Raw genomic sequence first — 16,593 nt, 5'->3', positions numbered from 1 at the left:
GCCCGAGCCTCAGCTTCCAGCCCCACCCACCCCGGCGGGTGAGCAAACAAGAGTCTCGGGTTGGTGAGTGCCGGTCGGTACTGATCCTTTGCGGGAATCTCTCCGCTTTGCCCTCCGCACCCCTGTTGCTGGGCTCTCCTCCGCGGCTCCGAAGCTTTCCCCCTCCGCCACCTGCAGTGTCCACCCACAAAGGGGTTTCTAGTGTGTGCTGGGCTCTCCTCCTTCACGGCTCCCTCCCACTGGTGCAGGTCCCGTCCCTATCCTTTTGTCTCTGTTTATTCTTTTTTCTTTTGCCCAACCCATGTACATGGGGACTTTCTTGCCTCTTGGGAGGTCTGAGGTTTTCTGCCAGCGTTCAGTAGGTGTTCTGTAGGAGTTGTTCCACGTGTAGATGTATTTCTGGTGTATCTGTGGGAAGGAAGGTGATCTCCGCGTCTTACTCTTCCGCCATCTTCCGCTTCTAGAGCTTATTATCATTGGTAGATCAGTTTATTGATTTGGCTGCTCTATTTTTAAAAAATATATATATATTTTTATCCTTTTTCTCTTTTTGTGTGTATGTGTATGCTTTTTTGTGTGACTTTGTCTGTACAGCTTAGCTTTTACCATTTGTCCTAGAGTTCTGTCCATTTTGGTTTTGTTTTTTTAGTATAGTTTTTAGTGCTTGTTATCTTTCGTGGATTTGTTTATTGGTTTTGTTGCCCTCTTCTTTCTTTCCTATTTTTAATTACTTTTTTATTTTTAATTACTTTTTATTTGAATAACTTTATTTTATTTTTCTTTCTTTCCTTTCTTTTCTCCCTTTCCTTCTGAGGCATGTGGCTGACAAGGTCTTGGTGCTCCAGCCAGGTGTCAGGCATGAGCCTCTAAGATGGGAGAGCCGAGTTCAGGACATTGGTCCACCAGAAACCTCCCAGCGCCACATACTATCAAACAGCAAAAGCTCTCCCAGAGATCTCCATCTCAATGCTAAAAGGCAGCTCTACTCAACGACCTGGTAAGCCACAGGGCTGGACATCTCATGCCAAACAACTAGCAAGACAGGAACACATCCCCACCCATTAGCAAGAGGCTGCCTAAAATGATAATAGGTTCACAGACACCCAAAAACACACCACCAGACATGGTCCTGCCCAGCAGAAAGACAAGTTCCAGCTTCATCCACCAGAAAAGAGGCACCAGTCCCATCCACCAGGAAGCCTACACAACCCACTGAACCAACTTTAACCACTGGGTGCAGACACCAAAAACAATGGGAACCACGAAACTACAGCCTGTGAAAAGGAGACCCCAAACGCAGTAACTGAAGCAAAATGAGAAGACAGAAATACACAATAAATGAAGGAGCAGGGGAAAAACCCACCAGACCAAGCAAATGTAGAGGAAATAGGCAGCCTACCTGAAAAAGAATTCAGAGTGATGACAGTAAAGATGATCCAAAACCTTGTAAATAGAATGGAGAAAATACAAGAAATGTTTAACAAGAAACTAGAAGAACTAAAGAGCAAACAAACACTGATGAACAACACAGTAAGTGAAATTAAAAATTCTCTAGAAGGAATCAATAGCAGAATAACTGAGGCAGAAGAATGGATAAGTGACCTGGATGATAAAATAGTGGAAATAACTACCACAGTGCAAAATAAAGAAAAAAGAATGAAAAGAATTAAAGACAGACTCAGAGACTTCTGGGGCAACATTAAACGCACCAACATTCGAATTATAGGGGTCTCAGAAGAAGAAGAGAAAAACAAAGGGACTAAGAAAATATTTGAAGAGATTATAGTTGAAAACTTCCATAATATGGGAAAGGAAATAGTCATTCAAGTCCAGGAAGTACAGAGAGTCCCATATAGGATAAATCCAAGAAGAAACATGCCAAGACACATATTAATCAAACTGTCAAAAATTAAATACAAAGAAAAAATATTAAAAGCAGCAAGGGAAAAGCAACAAATAACATACAAGGGAATCCCCATAAGGTTAACAGCTGATCTTTCAGCAGAAACTCTGCAAGCCAGAAGGGTGTGGCAGGACATATTTAAAGTGATGAAAGGGAAAAACCTGCAACCAAGATTGCTCTACCCAGCAAGGATCTCATTCAGATTCGACAGAGAAATTAAAACCTTTACAGACAAGCAAAAACTAAGAGAATTCAGCACCACCAAACCAGCTTTACAACAAATGCTAAAGGAATTCCTCTAGGCAGGAAACACAGGACATGAAAAAGACCTACAATAACAAACCCAAAACATTAAGAAAATGGTAATAGAAACATACATATCGATAATTACTTTAATGTAAATGGATTAAATGCTCCAACCAAAACACGTAGACTGGCTGAATGGATACAAAAACAAGACCCATATATATGCTGTCCACAAGAGACCCACATCAGACCTAAGGACAGATACAGACTGAAAGTAAGGGGATAGAAAAAGATATTCCATGCAAATGGAAATCAAAAGAAAGCTGGAGTAGAAATTCTCATATCAGACAAAATGAACTTTAAAATAAAGACTACTACAAGACACAAAGAAGGACACTAATAATGATCAAGGGATTGATCCAAGAAGAAGATGTAACAACTGTAAATATTTATACACCCAACATAGGAGCACCTCAATACAAAAGGCATATGCTAACAGCCATAAAAGGGGAAATTGACAGTAACACAATCATAGTAGGGGACTTTAACACCCCACTTTCACCAATGGATAGATCATCCAAAATGGAAATAAATAAGGAAACACAAGCTTCAAATGATACATTAAACTAGATGAACTGAAATGATATTTATAGGATGTTCCATCCAAAAACAACAGAATACACTTTCTTCTCAAGTGCTCATGGAACATTCTCCAGTATAGATCATATCTTGGGTCACAAATGAAGCCTTGGTAAACTTCAGAAAATTGAAAACATATCAAGTATCTTTTCCGACCACGACGCTATGAGACTGGGTATCAATTACAGGAAAAAAAATCTGTAAAAAATACAAACACATGGAGGCTAAACAATACACTACTTAATAACCAAGAGATCACTGAAGAAATCAAAAATACCTAGAAACAAATGACAAGGAAAACACGATGACCCAAAACCTATGGGATGCAGAATAAGCAGTTCTAAAAGGGAAGTTTATAGCAATACAGTCCTACCTCAAGAAACAAGAAATATCTCAAATAAACAACCTAACCTTACACCTAATGCAATTAGAGAAAGAAGAAGAAAAAAACCACAGTGTTAGCAGAAGGTAAAAAACCATAAAGGTCAGATCAGAAATAAATGAAAAAGAAATGAAGGAAACAATAGCAAAGATCAATAAATCTAAACGCTGGATCTTTGAGAAGATAAACAAAATTGATAAACCATTAGCCAGGCTCATCAAGAAAAAAAGGGAGAAGACTCAAACGAACAGAATTAGAAATGAAAAAGGAGAAGTTAACAACTCACAATGCAGAAAGAGAAAGGATCATGAGAGATTACTACAAGAAACTATATATGCCAATAAAATGGACACCCTGGAGGAAATGGAAAAACACTTAGAAAAGCACAACCTTCCAAGACTGAACCAGGAAAAAATAGAAAATATGAACAGACCAATCACACGCACTGAAATTGACACTGTGATAAAAATCTTCCAACACACAAAAGCCCAGGACCAGATGGCTTCACAGGCGAATTCTATCAAACATTTAGAGAAGAGCTAACACCTATCCTTCTCAAACTCTTCCAAAATATAGCAGACGGAGGAACACTCCCAAACTCATTCTACGAGGCCACCATCACCCTGATACCAAAACCAGAGAAGGATGTCACAAAGAAGGAAAACTACAGGCCAATATCACTGATGAACATAGATGTAAAAATCCTCAAAAAATACTAGCAAACAGAATCCCACAGCACATTAAAAGGATCATACACCATGATCAAGTGGGGTTTATTCCACGAATGCAATGATTCTTCAATATACTCAAGTCAATCAATGTGATATACCATATTAAGAAACTGAAGGAGAAAAACCATATGATCATCTCAATTGATGCAGAGAAAGCTTTTGACAAAATTCAACACCCCTTTATGATAAAAACCCTGCAGAAAGTAGGCATAGAGGGAACTTTCCTCAACATAATAAAGGCCATATATGACAAACCCACAGCCAACATCGTCCTCAATGGTGAAAAACTGAAACCATTTCAACTATGATCAGGAACAAGACAAGGTTGCCCACTCTCACCACTACAACACAGTTTTGGAAGTTTTAGCCACAGCAATCAGAGAAGAAAAAGAAATAAAAGGAATCAAATTGGAAAAGAAGAAGTAAAGCTGTCACTGTTTGCACATGACATGATACTACACATAGAGAATCCTAAAGATGCTACCAGAAAACTACTAGAGCTAATCAATGAATTTGGTAAAGTAGCAGGATGCAAAATTAATGCACAGAAATCTCTGGCATTCCTATACACTAATGGTGAAAAATCTAAAAGTGAAATTACAAAACACTTCCATGTACCATTGCAACAAAAAGAATAAAATATCTCAGAACAAACCTACCTAAGGAGACAAAAGACCGGTATGCAGAAAGCTATAAGACACTGATGAAAGAAATTAAAGATGATACAAATAGATGGAGAGATATACCATGTTCTTGGATTGGAAGAAACAACATTAAGTAAATGATTCTACTACCCAAAGAAATCTACAGATTTAATGCAATCCCTGTCAAACTACCACTGGCAGTTTTCACAGAACTAGAACAAAAAATTTCACAATTTGTATGGAAACACAAAAGACCCCGAATAGCCAAAGCAATCTTGAGAACGAAAAACGGAGCTGGAGGAATCAGGGTCCCTGACTTCAGACTATACTACAAAGCTACAGTAATCAAGACAGTATGGTACTGGCACAAAAACCGAAAGATAGATCAACGGAACAGGACAGAATGCCTAGAGATAAACCCACGCACATATGGTCACCTTATCTTTGATAAAGGAGGCAGGAATGTACAGTGGAGAAAAGACAGCCTCTTCAATAAGTGGTTCTGGGAAAACTGGACAGGTACATGTAAAAGTATGAGATTAGATCACTCCCTAACACCATACACAAAAATAAACTCAAAATGGATTAAAGACCTAAATGTAAGGCCAGACACTATCAAACTCTTAGAGGAAAACACAGGCAGAACACTCTATGACATAAATCACAGCAAGACCCTTTTTGATCCACCTTCTAGAGAATTGGAAATAAAAACAAAAGGGACCTAATGAAACTGAAAAGCTTTTGCACAGCAAAGGAAACCATAAACAAGACCAAAAGACAACCCTAGAATGGGAGAAGATATTTGCAAATGAAGCAACTGACAAAGGATTAATTTCTAAAATTAACAAGCAGCTCATGCAGCTCAATAACAAAAAAACAAACAACCCAATCCCAAAACGGGCAGAAGACCTAAACAGAGATTTCTCCAAAGAAGATATACAGACTGCCAACAAACACGTGAAAGAATGCTTGACATCATTAATCATTAGAGAAATGCAAATCAAAACTACAATGAGATATAATCTCACACCGATCACAATGGCCATCATCAAAAAATCTAGAAAGAATAAATGCTGGAGAGGGTGTGGAGAAAAGGGAACACTCTTGCACTGTTGGCAGGAATGTAAATTGATACAGCCACTATGGAGAACAGTATGGAGGTTCCTTAAAAAACTAAAAATAGAACTACCATATGACCCAGCAATCCCACTACTGGGCATATACCCTGAGAAAACCATAATTCAAAAAGAGTCATATACCAAAGTATTCATTGCAGCTCTATTTACATTAGCCAGGACATGGAAGCAACCTAATGGTCCATCAACAGATGAATGGATAAAGAAGATGTTGCACATATATACAATGGAATATTTCTCAGCCCTAAAAAGAAACGAAATTCAGTTATTTGTACTGAGGTGGATGGACCTACAGTCTGTCATACAGAGTGAAGTAAGTCAGAAAGAGAAAAAGAAATACCGTATGCTAACACATATATATGGAATCTATAAAAAAAAGAAAAAAAGGTCACGATGAACCTAGGGGCAAGACGGGAATAAATACACAGACCTACTAGAGCATCGACTTGAGGATATGGGTAGGGGGAAGGGTAAGCTGTGACAAAGTGAGAGAGTGCCATGGACATATATACACTACCATACAAAAAACAGCTATCTAGTGGGAAGCAGCCGCATAGCACAGGGAGATCTGCTCGGTGCTTTGTGACCACCTAGAGCGGTGGGATACGGGGGGTGGGAGGGAGGGAGATGCAAGAGGGAAGAGATATGGGAACATATGTATATGTATAACTGATTCACTTTGTTATAAAGCAGAAACTAAGACACCATTGTAAAGGAATTATACTCCAATTAAAATGTTAAAAAAAAAAAATCTTCCACAAACAAAAGCACAGGACCAGATGGTTTCACAGGAGAATTCTATCCAACATTTAGAGAAGAGCTAACACCTATCCTTCTCAAACTCTTCCAAAATATAGCAGACAGAGGAACACTCCCAAACTCATTCTATGAGGCCACCATCATCTTGACACCAAAACCAGACAAAGAAGTCACAAAAAAAGAAAACTACAGGCCAATATCACTGAAGAACACAGATGCAAAAATGCTCAAGAAAATACTAGCAAACAGAATCCAACAGCACATTAAAAGGATCATATACCACGATCAAGTGGGGTTTATCTCTGGAATGCAAGGATTCTTCAATATACAGAAATCAATCAGTGTGATACAGCATATTAACAAACTGAAGGAGAAAATCCATATGATCATCTCAATAGATGCAGAAAAAGCTTTTGACCAAATTCAACACCCATTTATGATAAAAACCCTTCAGAAAGTGGGCATAGAGGGAACTTACCTCTATGAAGGTAAGTAAGGTACCTCTATGAAGGTACCTCTATGAAATTAGAACACTCCCTAACACCATACTCAAAAATAAACTCAAAATGGATTCAAGACCTAAATGTAAGGTCAGACACTATCAAACTCTTAGAGGAAAACACAGGCAGAACACTCTATGACATAAATCATAGCAAGATCTTCTTTGACCCACCTCCTAGAGAAATGGAAATAAAAACAAAAATAAACAAATGAGACCTAATAAAACTTAAAAGCTTTTGTATTGCAAAGGAAACCATAAACAAGACGAAAGGACAACCCTCAGAATGGGAGAAAATATTTGCAAACGCTTCTGACAAAGGATTAATCTCCAAAATATACAAGCAGCTTGTGCAGCTCAATATGAAAACAACGAAACAATCCAATCCAAAAATGGACAGAACACCTAAATAGACATCTCCAAAGAAGATATACAGATTGCCAAGAAACACATGAAAGGATGTTCAACATCACTAATCATCAGAGAAGTGCAAATCAAAACTACAATGAGGTACCACCTCACACCGGTCGGAATAGCCATCATGAAAAAATCTACAAACAATAAATGTTGGAGAGGGTGTAGAAAAAATGGAACCCTCTTGCACTGTTGGTGGGAATGTAAATTGATACAGCCCCTATGGAGAACAGTATGGAAGTTCCTTCAAAAACTAAAAATGGAACTACCATATGACCCAGCAATCCTACTACTGGGCATATATACCCTGAGAAAACCATAATTCAAAAAGAGTCATGTACCACAATGTTCACTGCAGCACTATTTACAATAGCCAGGACATGGAAGCAACCTAAGTGTCCATCGACAGATGAAAGGATAAAGAAGAGGTGGCACATATATACAATGGAATATTACTCAGCCCTACAAAGAAACAAAATTGAGTTATTTGTAGTGAGGTGGATGGACCTAGAGTCTGTCATACAGAGTGAAGTAAGTCAGAAAGAGAAAAACAAATACTGTATGCCAACACATATTTATGAAATCTTAAAAAAAAAAATTGGTTCTGAAGAACCTAGGGGCAGGACAGGAATAAAGACGCAGACATAGAGAATGTCCTTGAGGACATGGGGAGGGGGAAGGGTAAGCTGGGATGACGTGAGAGAATGACACGGGCATATATACACTACCAAATGTAAAATAGATAGCTAGTGGGAAGCAGCTGCATAGCACAGGGAGATCAACTCGGTGCTCTATTTCCAACTAGAGGGGTGGGATAAGGAGGGTGGAAGGAAGATGCAAGAAGGAGGAGATATGGGGATATACGTATACGTATAGCTGATGCACTTTGTTATACAGCAGAAACTAACACACCACTGTAAAGCAATTATACTGCACCAAATATGTTAAAAAAAAAAAGAAGAAATATAAGGTAGACCTTACATAACTGATTCGGTTATGTGGACTGTATTTAATTATATAAATTAAACCAAAGACTTTGAAAAATTGATGGATTAGTCAATTTTAGAAGAGTCCTGAACTTTTAAGATATACGAAAGTAATATGCACATTTTAAAACTCTTTTTATTCCAGAAGCATTCTAATCATTTATTCTATTTTAAAAATAGAATTGAATACCACCAAGTTACTCGAATGGCAAGAGAGTTAAAATAGAAAAGTTACAAAGATTTCAAAGAGAGGCCGACAGATCAAAATCTTTTCGTTTTAATGTTTTTAAAAATGTATTTTGCAATTATAAATTGGTTTTTACTGTAGTAATATTTTAAATGGTCCCAAAATATAGGAATGGTTATGAAAATTATAATATATATATACAACATTATGTAGCCATCGAAAATGTTTATGAAGATCTTATAACATCATGAGAAGATGTTTATTGCAATGGTAAGTTAAAAGAGCAGAACTCAAAATTCCATATATAGTATAACCCCAGCTAAATTTTAAAAATCATTTAGAAGAAAAAAATATTAAAAGGAAATATATCGAAATGTTAACAGGAGATGTTTGAGTAGTGGAGAAAGGGCTTGTTTTCCTATTTTTTTCTCTTTTCTTTATGACATTTACAATGGAGAAAGTATAACATTAATTTTTTCTAAGTTTTATACAAAGATAATTTTATAAGGTCACTTAATCTATCCATTACTGAGGTAACAGAAAACAGCATTTAAACAAGTCATCAAGCTATCACATTTTAAGTGTAAAATTCGGTAAAAATTGGAAGAAAGCAGGCAAATTCTCACCTCAAGGCCGATCATTTTAACTTGACAACTGAGTTTTAATGAAACCATTAAAGTAGACTTCCCAGGACTTCCATGGTGGTGCAGTGGATAGGACTCCGAGCTCCCAATGCAGGGGGCCCAGGTTCAATTCCTGGTCAGAGAACTATATCCTACATGCATGCTGCAACAAAGAGATCGTATGCCACAACTGGGGAGCCCTTGTGCCACAACTAAGAAGCCAGCAATCCGCAACTAGGGAGGCTGCCTGCTGAAACTAAGGAGCCCTGGAGCCACAACTAAGGAGCCCATGTGCCGCAACTAAGGAGCCCACCTGCGGCAACTAAGACCTGGTGCAACCAAATAAATATTTTTTAAAAAAGATGTTTAGGGGGCTTCCCTGGTGGCGCAGTGGTTGAGAGTCCGCCTGCCAGTGCAGGGGGCGCGGGTTCATGCCCCGGTCCGGGAGGATTCCACGTGCCGCGGAGCAGCTAGGCCCATGAGCCATGGCCACTGAGCCTGCGCGTCCGGAGCCTGTGCTCTGCAACGGGAGAGGCCGCAGCAGTGAGGGGTCCGCGTACCGCAAAAAAAAAAAAAAAAGATGTTTAGGGACTCCCCTGGTGGTGCAGTGGTTAAGAATCTGCCTGCCAATGCAGGGAACACGAGTTCGAGCCGTGGTCCGGGACGACCCCACATGTCACGGAGCAACTAAGCCTTTGCAACACCACTAATGAGCCTGTGCTCTAGAGCCCGTGTGCTGCAACTACTGGAGCCCGCATGCCACAACTACTGAAGCCTGCGCGCCTAGAGCCCATGCTCTCCAACAAGAGAAGCCACCGCAATGAGAAGTCCGCGCACTGCAACAAAGAGTAGCCCCCGTTCACCACAACTAGAGAAAGCCCATGCACAGTGACAAAGACCCAACGCAGACAAAAATACATAAATTTTTTTTAAAAAGATGTTTAAAATAAACAAAGTATACTTCCCTATCAAAATCACAGAGAAGATAATCACTAGACAAAAAGAAACAAAAAACCTACTACTGAGTTTGTATTTTCCAAATCATACATGTGAGTTAACTCACATAATAAAGGCTGCCAGCGTTACAGATAGCCTGTGTTTATTACATGTTCCTCATAGGCAAAATAGGAAAATAGTGTGGTCTTACTTGTGAAATATGATTGATTGAAGACTCCATCCTTCGAAGTTGGGACGCCTGGATATCCAGCATCTGCAGGACATTGTTGGCCAAGGTATTTATCAGATAGGCAACACTTGCTAAGGACTGGGTGGTGTAGGCTTTGGTTTCTTCTAGGGCTCGCTGCTTATCTGCTGACTAGAAAAACAAACAAACAATCATTACTTCAAAGATAACCCATTCTATAGATCTAATCTTCAAAAATACTCATCAAAACCATTATGTTGCTGAATCTACACACACTAGTGTAAAATGCTTTGAAAACTAGTTATCAGTATTCATGTAAACCCAACAACTAAATTATTGACTTGACTTCACTAATATTTTCACGTTGAATAGGTTCATCTTTGTACAGATGCAAATAAAATCCTGAAGCTGTTGTTTAAAAAATGAGATCCGATGGATATTTTGAGTAATGACAGCAAGTACAGTACATAGCTTCTCAAGGTCACTGCTTGGAAAGGTAGCATTGATTTGAATGAGTAAATTCTGGTGTACATTTTTCTACTTTCCTGAATTCCTCTTTTCCTTTCACTCTAACATGTAAAATGCATTTATAAAGAAATGTCTGTTTAAAGTAATAATGACAAAATAATAATGATAAATAAAAATGATGAAGTAAATAAAATGGTAATAATCATGATAAATAATGATAAATTAAAATAAAAATAATAAAAGGACACTTTCTTCCCAAGCATCTTAAGTATTATAACCCTATGGAACATAAACTGCCACGTATCATAAACCCTACTTGAAAAACGGAGAGTACACAGTAAAAAGTGGTTAAGTGATTATTTCCAAGGTCACAAAGGAAAGCAATTGTAAAGTTACATATTCTATACTGCTGGCAAACACCATTTTCTTGCCCTAGTTCTACAGAAAGACTCTACGGTTCAGTAGAATGTACACAAGTGTCTGAATCAGAAACCTTTTATCTTAATGTCAGTTCTACTATTACAGCATGTCATATTTTAAGCAGTTGTGAACATCAAGTAAGATAATGAATGTAAAACCACTTTCTAATACTATAAATCATTATATCTAACAAACATCATTACCTCTTTGAGTAGTCATTAACTGTTCAAAGTCCACTATGTCCCACTCTCCCCTCTCCCACACCATTTAGGACTCTAAACTTCTTTAGGACTCTAAACTTCTAAACTTAGCTTAGAAAAACAGTCAAATAAGAAAAAGACACAGACAAGGATGTACACTGACAGTTAATGGTGAAAAAGAAAAAAACATGAGACTGATTAAACAATACATTCATATACTACCTTTATGCAGTAATGAAAATAGTATTGTTATGTATTACTGATATGGAAAAATATCTATGAAATAACTAATTGAAAGAGAGCTGGTTACAAAGTACCTTAACACAATCATCCTAGTTTTGTAGGTGACTGTGTATAAATGTAAGCACGAGAAAAAAGTCAGAAAAAGGCCCAAAATGTTAACATAAGTTTTCTCTGAATGTTAGGAATGTAATTTGAGTCTTTTAATGATTTTTAATATGGTCTATTTTTTTTTTTACCTTGGACATAAATACTTGTTATCAGAAAAAGTAAAGCTATATTACTTTGTAAAACCATAATGCATGCATTAATACAAAAGAGCAAACTTTAAGTGCTCTGTCCTAGTCAACTACTCACAAGGAATATCTGTAAGGAATAAGAGCACCAAAACAATTTTTTTTTTTTTTGGTTAAAACAATTTTTTTAATCCTTCTGAAATGTATTTTACATTTGCACACTTATTTAAACAATGATTTGGGGCTCAAGACATTTTTCTTGTTATTTCTAAGCGCCAAATGAAGCTTTAAAGTGTTGAGGCTGCTGCATGTCTGCTGTATGGATAAGTCAACCCTCGGACATTCACTAAGGTTTTATAAGAACCTAATTTTACAAGAGCGGATATTCTAAGTTTTAGAGTTTTGTGCTTGCTTCAGCAGCACATATTCTAAGTCTGAGATTGTTTTCCTATAAAGTTAAGTGCTGAATAAAAACCTGAATAAATGCAAACAGAACCTATTTAAATAAAACTGATATCAAAATTGCTGCTTTAACCTAGAAGCCTTATAAATGACAATGGAGAAGCTACAATATCTTATTTTACATAGAAGAAATAGTGAACAACACTAATAGAGGTTATTTTGTAATTCTTAAACAATGTATGATAAGTAAACACCTGGGACTATATTCTTATCTTTTGCTACAACCAAGTTTAATTATCACAGTTATAGTTCATGCATTAAAGGCACTATGACACCTCAACCCAGTTATCTAATATTCCTATTTAAATGGGATTAAGTTCCTGAAAAAAAGAAGAAATTTAGATAAAGGAGAAAATTATCATAGGCTTATAGAGGAATATTATAATGTATGCTATGGTAAGTACAAATAGTCCTATGAGAAAAGATTCTTACATAGAATAAAGTGACTTATTGCCAAGAGCCATCCTAGGCAATGATTAATCCTTCCTACTTTGTTATTTCTTCACTTTCCCTCATGATACTGACTTCTTATCTCTACAAGGGGATGTTCCCAAAGACTCTTGTCTTCAGACTACTCTTCTTGCTGTACTTGCAACCCTTAGAAAGAAATTTCACTCCTTCCTTAGCTATCACTTCCAAGCACAGAATTTTTAAATCTATTTACATCTTAACTTCCATCTCTCCCAAACCCATATTTCTGTTTACATGGCACCTCACCATGTATAATGTGCCGTATCAGTATATCTATAACTCACCACCTTCCCCAAAACTACTTCCTCCTACTTTTGTTAATAACATTATTACTCCATCACCTCAGATATTTTCCAAGTTTCTGTATCCTACACCTAATCCGTTTACATGATCCTTATATTCTATCTGTGCCAACATATCATTTCCTTTCTTTCAATTGCTACTGCCTACATTCTACTTCAGGCCCTCGTTATCTCTTGCCAGGACTACTATACCAGTTTCTAGGTCAGATTGTAGTATCTTACACGTGGTCCTGCAGATTCATCTTTCTAAATCAGTTCTGAAGCCCCCAGAGCTTCATCTTACCTACTTAAATAAAAAACTTTACTTATCATTTACAGTCTTCCTTAATATGGCCTAGAACTTATCTTCCATTCAACCCTACTTGAACCTTAGATTACAGTTTAATTAGACTTAACAGTTCACAAAACAGACCTTGGTTTCTTACCTTTGTGCCTTTGCCTATTCTCTTCACCTGAACCCATCAACTTCACCAACAACCCATCCCCTACCTTATCATCCCTGATTGTGATACTGATCATTTCTTACTGAGAATTCCCACAGGATTTTGTTTTCAGGTTTACAGCACATACTTTATAATATCGGGCTGGCCATAAAGTTCGTTCAGGTTTTTCGCAAGGCGTTACGGAAAAACCCAAATGAACTTTTGGGCCAACCCGATATGTGCATGTTTCATTGACCCAAACTCCCACACGCCCTAGTGGAAAGACCTTGAGGGTAAGTATTATGCTTTCACATCACATTACACACAGGCATTACATATTATCTGTTGAAGTGTATCTTCCAAAATGTTCCAGAGAATCAAAGTTACTTCTATCACCCAATAGGCAGTGAGGGTAGGGAGGAAGAAGTGATATAAGAAAGATTTCTTTGAGCTCCAGAAGCTTAGGCACCATCCATGGTACTCATGCCTTACTGTGTACCCCTAAAAAGAAAGTTCAAACTTGTTTTTCAATTTGATGTTCTAGGATGGGTGCTGAGAAATATGAAGAATAAGAACGTTACACCCTCTAGAGCAGCTCAAGACTGCAGTATTATTACCACTAGGTTACTACCATTATTTATTTTTCCTTTTCACTTCTACTAATAGGAAAACAGATTTGGTAGAGATTTAAGTATATAGATAATGGGGAGGGGGCAGGAAAACAATGATAATATTTAAGACGGACATGTATGGACATGCAGGAGAGAATTCTCCTCTACAGATCACACCCTTGAGATCTACTGTCTGTTTCTTTCTCTTCTCCAGCAGTAAATCTCTCACCCACTCTAGTCCAGCCTGTTACTCTACCTGGAAAATATGTAATTATTTTTGCTCTGGGTATAAACTATTACCACATTAGTTAAAGTACAGGTACTAAGTTCTCATTCAATCAGTTATCTAAAGTATTAAACAATTTCTTCTACACCTGCCATGATTAATTTCATTTCATCAGTTCATTTCAATAAACCCTTATTGACTGAATGTATATTACATGACACACATTGTACTATGTACTAGAATATGAAAATGAAACACGTTCTCTGCACTCAAGAAGACTTTAGTCCAATACAGAGAAAAGCATATAAAATAGAAAATGTCAATGCAGAATGGTCAGGGATATGAATGCCATCCAACTAGGAACACTATCTTATATGACCATCCAAGTGGAGTCTCACAGAATGGAGTTAATCCTGCCAAGCAGGAGTAAGAGAAGATATTCCAGGCAGAGCAAACAGCCTAAACAAGGGCACAGAGGCATGAAAAAGATTCTTGAATCCAGAACACATGTAAGTTTGGTATTATTAACATATCATCAGTTCACTACTGCCCCTACTTTAAGACTGAGACGTGCTGAAATTTAAGATTAGTATAGTAACTAACCGTTTTCTTTCTCACAAAATTGTTAAGAAATTAAAATATCACACATATAATTAATCTAGGTCATGGCAGAGTCATAGCACCTGATTCAATAATGGGGCTGAGGAGAGGGGAGTATTCTTAGATTACCTATTTACTGAGCTTTCAATTCTGCATTCCAAAAAATCTTGTTACTAAACCAAATTGAAAAGAAAGGTCCCATCACTAAATCTCACAGAAATTAAAGTAATAGCTTCTAAAATATATGCCAAGGGCTTCCCTGGTGGCGCAGTGGTTGAGAGTCCGCCTGCCGATGCAGGGGACATGGGTTCGTGCCCTGGTCTGGGAAGATCCCACAGGCCGCGGAGCGGCTGGGCCCGTGAGCCATGGCCGCTGAGCCCGCACGTCTGGAGCCTGTGCTCCGCGACGGGAGAGGCCACAACAGTGAGAGGCCCGCGTACCGCAAAAAATAATAATAAAATAAAATATATGCCAATCATTATATACAAATAGAAAAATTTTGCCAAAAGACCATACAAAATATTAGAAATATACTTATGTCTTCAGAATTGTTCAAATATTAATTTCTATGATGCCTAAAAGGGAATATATTCATTTGCTTCCATACTCCTGGATGGAGAATGCAGTCTCCAAAAAAAAAAGTATGGCATTCAAATTAGAATGAGTCATACAAGTCATAGTGAAAAATAGCAAAGCACAATTAGATAAACATGGACAGTTCACCAAGGAAAGAACACAAGACAAACATGAACATGGGAAAACATTCAGCCACACAAATGATGGGGGAAAAAAACGACAGAAACAAAGCACCATTTTTACCAAGTAATTAACAAAAAAGTTTTAAAGAGCATACCTGCATCGTTTTAAATTTGCTTTGTGGTTACCTTGCTTTGGAAGACGAAGAAAGAGAAGCACATGCGATGAATGCCAAATACTCTTATGAAAGGAAAAGTAATACTGAACGTGCCAGGAGACTGCAGAAATCAAGAGAAAGGACTGTTTTAAGAGGACAACATGGTCATGCTACTAAGAAGAAAGATGAGGTCAGAAAAGTATCCAGTAAACAGCTGTGGCAATATGGAATTGCTTGATGAATTTTTAAAAAGTATTTTTAGCTGAGCAGTAGTGTAGAAATCAGATCAGAATGAATTTTAAGAATTGAGATGGATGCTGGGAAAGCAGCCCTAAGGTCCACAGAGCCGTGGTTCATTAGAGATGCCACTTAGATGTACAACAGGAACTACCAAGGGGAAAGCTCGATGTAGGAGTCCAAAGCTCAGGAGAGAGGTCAGCGTGGGAAATAAACACTTGTCATTGGTGTATAGATGGTACTTACAGCATGAACCTAGAAGAGGATACCTGAGGAGTATAAACGCAAATCTGAGAATTCATCCCTGGGGCATGCCAACATTTCAAGGAACGACTCTCCTAAAGAGAAGCCAGCAAAGGGAGAACAAAGGAGCAGCCAGTGAGGTAGAAGGAAAGCCTGGGGAATGTGTAATCAGGGACTTAAGAGAGGAAAATATTCAGGGGAATGTTTTCCTTCAGCTGAGTTGAAAGCTGCTGAGCAGAAAAACAAGATGAGAACAAAGACATGGATCCAACATGGTGCTCATCAATGACCTTGACAAGTGACACCTCA

The 16,593-nt window shown here is 37.8% G+C and overlaps 2 protein-coding genes across 32 annotated transcripts in view; one reads left to right on the top strand and one right to left on the bottom strand.

Annotated features, from left to right (window-relative positions):
* Window positions 1-16,593, bottom strand: part of ABI2 (abl interactor 2) — a 102,602-nt gene that overhangs the window by 61,148 nt on the left and 24,861 nt on the right. For all 31 annotated transcript variants that reach the window (XM_033429653.2, XM_049712357.1, XM_049712358.1 and 28 more), the window contains exon 2: window positions 10,297-10,464. In XM_033429653.2, coding sequence (XP_033285544.2) covers window positions 10,297-10,464 — 168 coding nt within the window. The remainder of the gene's footprint in view (window positions 1-10,296; window positions 10,465-16,593) is intronic.
* RAPH1 (Ras association (RalGDS/AF-6) and pleckstrin homology domains 1) overlaps window positions 1-16,593 on the top strand; it is a 184,755-nt gene that overhangs the window by 159,752 nt on the left and 8,410 nt on the right. The gene's annotated exons all lie outside the window — the stretch shown is intronic.

The sequence above is a fragment of the Orcinus orca genome, chromosome 7 (assembly GCF_937001465.1).
Source record: "Orcinus orca chromosome 7, mOrcOrc1.1, whole genome shotgun sequence".
NCBI classification, from domain to species: Eukaryota; Metazoa; Chordata; class Mammalia; order Artiodactyla; family Delphinidae; genus Orcinus; species Orcinus orca.
The sequence above is the reverse complement of the archived record's forward strand: the minus strand, read 5'-3'. Positions and strand labels throughout refer to the sequence as shown.